At 50.7% G+C, this 4,216-nt stretch overlaps 1 protein-coding gene across 1 annotated transcript; it reads right to left on the reverse strand.

Annotated features, from left to right (window-relative positions):
- Positions 1-509: 509 nt before the first annotated feature.
- LOC101165715 (protein phosphatase 1 regulatory subunit 3C-B) lies at positions 510-3,993 on the reverse strand. Its single transcript, XM_004086818.4, has 3 exons — positions 3,775-3,993; positions 2,435-2,856; positions 510-2,286 (listed from the first exon to the last, which is right to left on the reverse strand). The coding sequence occupies exons 1-3, from the start codon at positions 3,786-3,788 to the stop codon at positions 1,730-1,732; spliced, it is 993 nt and encodes a 330-aa protein (XP_004086866.1). The 5' UTR covers positions 3,789-3,993; the 3' UTR covers positions 510-1,729.
- Positions 3,994-4,216: the final 223 nt, after the last annotated feature.

Here is a 4,216-nt window from a genome sequence, read left to right on the forward strand (position 1 = left end):
GTTGTTCTGATGAGCTAAGTGAAACTCTTGAAGTGAAGAGTGTGGAGCTGAAAACTGGTGTCTGATGCTATCAAGACGCTAACAATCTTTATGTAAACTCATCGGAAATATAAAGTGAAAGAAAATTTCACAAACTCTCCGGTTCGGGACTTTTTACAATTTTACATGCTCTAAAGAAATCCCTGCGAGTCCAGGATGGAGACCTGGGCCTAAAACGTGCTGGAAGCTGTAATCCGGTCTGTCGGTTACGTAACTTTAATCTGTGTATGAGGATGGTTCCAGAGCCGAGGCTTTCTGCTGCGGGAGGATTTAATTCAGGAAAAGCCGTTTGCTCTGCAGGTTGAACAGAAAGTTTCACTTAACCGGATCCCAGGTTCCATTTCGGGATGGAGGCGTCACCCAGCAGGTCAGTCGTGTCCACGAACACGACAACATTCAGGTGTGAGGTCAACCAGGAGGACCACTAAAGATGGTCTCCATCATGTGTTGACAAAAAACACAACAGAGGACACATTATTCAACTTTTATTCTGAAAAGATACAACAGGAACAGACAAGGTGCTGGCTTTCCATCACTTCCTGCCGTAGCAGGGTTACAGTGTGACACCATTAATACAGAATGACATCATCATCATGTTGCTTTTACAGTCATCGTTCTGGCTGGGAGAACTTTTATTAGTCTTGTGGTGCATTCAGGTTCTGTCAGAGCGTAAAAAAGTGGAGAACTTCCCCAAAGTCTCATACTACTAAATCTGGCTGGTAACAGATGATGGGCGGCACCATAATCTCAAATACCAAAGGGTTGTCGCCTCAGCATTCGGCTACAGTCTGGACCTCCAAGGTTCTGTCCAACAGAACCAAGTCCTAATGGACCCAAAACGGCAGCTTTCAAGTCAAACGTCAGTAAACGATGCACCCGATTAAAATCCTGAAATCCCATCTAAAAACCCACATAGGGACCAGACAGAACCAGAACCTGTCTGCTTAAATGTGGACCTCGTTCTTTAAGAAATTCCCAGTTTGGCTACCGTCCAGAGTGTGAGGATCTGACCACAGAGAGACTCGTAAAAACTAAAACCCTAAAAACACGCCAGGATGGTTCCGACCAGAACACCAGAAGGCTCAGGAGCACCAAGGAGGTCAGCAGGATGGATTCAACGCCGAAAAGTTGAGAAAGTGCTCAGTGAGAAGAAACTTGCTGGTTTCAATCAGAACCACGGTCACTACCAGGACCAGGATTCTGGGCTGAGTAAGGGACTGGTTCAGACTCGGGTTGGGTCTTCTACATGGATGAACCCCCTAAAACCTGAATGTGAGGAGAACCCAAACGTCCTGAACTTGGATGCATCTCTGAAACCCAACAAAGACACCCCCCCCATGATGAAGTCCTGAGGAGAAGTGAGGAGTCTGAGCTCGGACCAGACCCGCTGGATCTACCGGAACACGGTAAAGGCTTTGAAGTCTTTGGAGGTGTTGAAGTCTTACAAAGTTATGAAGGTTTGCAGGTTCTGTGGATGGTTCTAGAGCTCTTAAATCCTAAAGTCTGGTATCATCTGGACCAGAACCAGACCACATGAGCCCACAAGGGTTCTGTATAAATTCATTAAGGGATGCAAACATTCCCGGATCAGAACAAGGTGCTGGTCTGCGTGCAGAAATCTGGGTTTTCAAGTATGAGTCGGCTGTGCTTGCTGAACTCTCTGTGGTTCTGTTGCGGTTCTGTGCTACCTTCACCAGTAGGAGGCGCCCGTCTCTACATGGTTCCAGTCCAGCCACTCAGAAAAAAATCCTGCTGAGGTTCTGGGACTTCCAAATGGATCAAACTGTGTCGCATCTCTCTGGACCTCAGGCTCGGCGCGTCTCTCAGAGATCCGCCCGCCTGGTTCTACCAGAACCAGCCGGTAATTGTTTCCGAGGTTGTTATCCCAAAGGATCTGGTCGCCCGTCTGGTACCGGATGCAGAACTCCACTCTGCTGGTAGCATTCAAGGTCTCCGGCACCAAGATGGAGAAGGAGAAGGTATCGGTGTCGGGGCAGCCGTACACGTTGTTCAGGTACCGGCACGGAACGTCCTGGAAGCAGCTCCACGAGTCGAAGGTGATCCGAACCCACACAGACTTCTCAAAGCAGATGTTTTGGACCTGGATGGTACCGGACAGCAGGCGCTCGTGCACTGAACATGTCTCCAGACAAACCTGCTGGGCTTTCAGGCGGTTCCTGAGCTCCAGGTAGTTGGCAGCAGGAGGCGTGAAGCCCAGAACCAGACTGAAGGCGGGTTCTACAGAATCTGAGGGAAGAAGACGGAAAAACTGGTTATTTGAGGGTCAGGAGGAACGCAGCATCTCAGACGGGTCAACTTAAAGTTCTGCCAGTGCCGCCTGAGACGGAAGCCCCGCCTCCAGCTGCTACAACACGCTCCTGGACGGACGCCTCACCTGTGACCTCCTGCAGACTCTGTTTGGCGACGGCGTCCTTCATCTCCGTGAGCTGGAACTGCAGCTCAGCCAGCAGGTCGTCCTCTGACTCATCAAAGACGTGAACGGTGGTCAGCGCCAAACCCCAGGAGTCCGCGAACGCCACCTGCTTCCTCCTCCTCCTCCTCAGGTCCGCCTGGCCGCCATCCGTGGCCGCCTCTCCTAAAAGAGCGGTTCCCGTGGCGACGGCATCGCAGCATCCTGGTGACAGGCAGGGTCTCAGAGGGCTGCAGCAGGGCAGCACGGCGTCCGGTAAAGACAGTTGGTTGTCACGGTTACGGAAGTAGGAGCGCAGAGGAGGGGAACCGGCGAGCCAGATCCTGACGGCCATGTCGACGGGCACGGCGATCTGCACGCCTCCGGGATTCAGAGCAGGGAGGAAGCTGAGGAGGAACGCAGGAGGCTGTGAGTCGGCTGCATCTCTGCTCACCTGGAACAGGTGCTGCCTGCATCACATGCTATACATGACTAATGTAAACAGCTGGTGACCTCATGACCTTCTGCACCTCATCCATGATTGGCGCAGCAGTTTTCTCAAGTAAATGACCGGTTTCAGGTCAGAATGTTTGTTTTGATTCACTAAAAAGAAAAACTGCACTGAAGGAAGATTTTTTTTTCCTAAAATCACCTCCAAAAAAAAAGAGAAAAAAACATTAAAAATGGGTTTTTGCAGCAGTCCAGGCGGGTTTACTCCCCGCCAACTGCCCCGCCCACAACTCAGAGGTGAATATCTGATGAATTCCTGCCGCTCTGCAGAAACTGTCCCAGAAAACCTCACCAGGTTTTGATTGGGGGTCATCATAATGAGAAGGCAGGATGAGCAGTGGAAGTTTAGGTTGGCCTCCTGAACAGAACTGCAGGAAATGAATCCCCCAATCACTGCTCTCTGACCACGTGACCACGTGAGCCAATAAATGCAGATCAACCAGCTTCAGGTCAGCAGAGGACAGGAGGACTTATGTCACGCTGTTCAGGATCACAGATGACTGGAGGTCCTGGTCTGCACAAACAAAGGACCATGGCAGCCATGATGGAGATCACCCTTCCTGCTGACCGGAAGTCACCCACTGATCATGTCACCGCTTCCTGTTTACGTCTGGAGACCCGCAGACGATCAAAAACTGGAGAAACTTTTCTGTAGAAAATAATGATAAACGCGCATGTGCAGAAAAACCAAGCCGGATAAATGCCTAAATAAGTCGTTTGATTTCAAATATATGCGAGGATCTGCAGGTCTGCGCGTGTTCGCCTCCGGAACGTCCGCAGCTGTTGCGCAGTTTCAAATGGTCCGTGTTTCTCACCTCGTCCCGTTCATCCGGGCCTTTAGGCGCCACAGACCCGCGGAATCCTCGTCAGTCTGACGTGGAACATCTGCCGGCGGCGCGTTTGAACGCTTCTCGTTACACTTTTGTCCTCCTGTCCCTCCGGATTCCTGCCATTCTCCACGGAGAGCCACACACTGCACGTCCACGCGAACGGACACGCCCCCCAACGGCCAGGAGATGAGTGGAGAGGGAGGGAGCTCCAGCCAATCAGCTCTCGGCTCACTCTCATCCACAAGAAGAGTATGACGTGTGGTGGGAGGAGCCTATTTAAGTTCTTACCCACAACGCTGACTTACAGGTTTAGTCTGTGGGGTCAAATCAGGATCAGTCAACGAAAAACCAGCTTGTAAAAATAGACAAAATAGAACATTTGAAAATCTGAAAGCAGTTTTTAACTCCAAAGTAAATACTGTAAACT

This window comes from Oryzias latipes, chromosome 19, assembly GCF_053564925.1.
Source record: "Oryzias latipes strain Hd-rR chromosome 19, Olatipes_Hd-rR_3.1".
Classification (NCBI taxonomy): domain Eukaryota; kingdom Metazoa; phylum Chordata; class Actinopteri; order Beloniformes; family Adrianichthyidae; genus Oryzias; species Oryzias latipes.

What these genes read in the sequence shown, in the direction of transcription:
- LOC101165715 (XM_004086818.4), bottom strand. An exon ending in GAGTCTGCAGGAGGTCACAG is followed by an intron (nt 2,287 to 2,434) that starts GTGAGGCGTCCG and finishes TTCTTCCCTCAG; the next exon opens with ATTCTGTAGAACCCGCCTTC.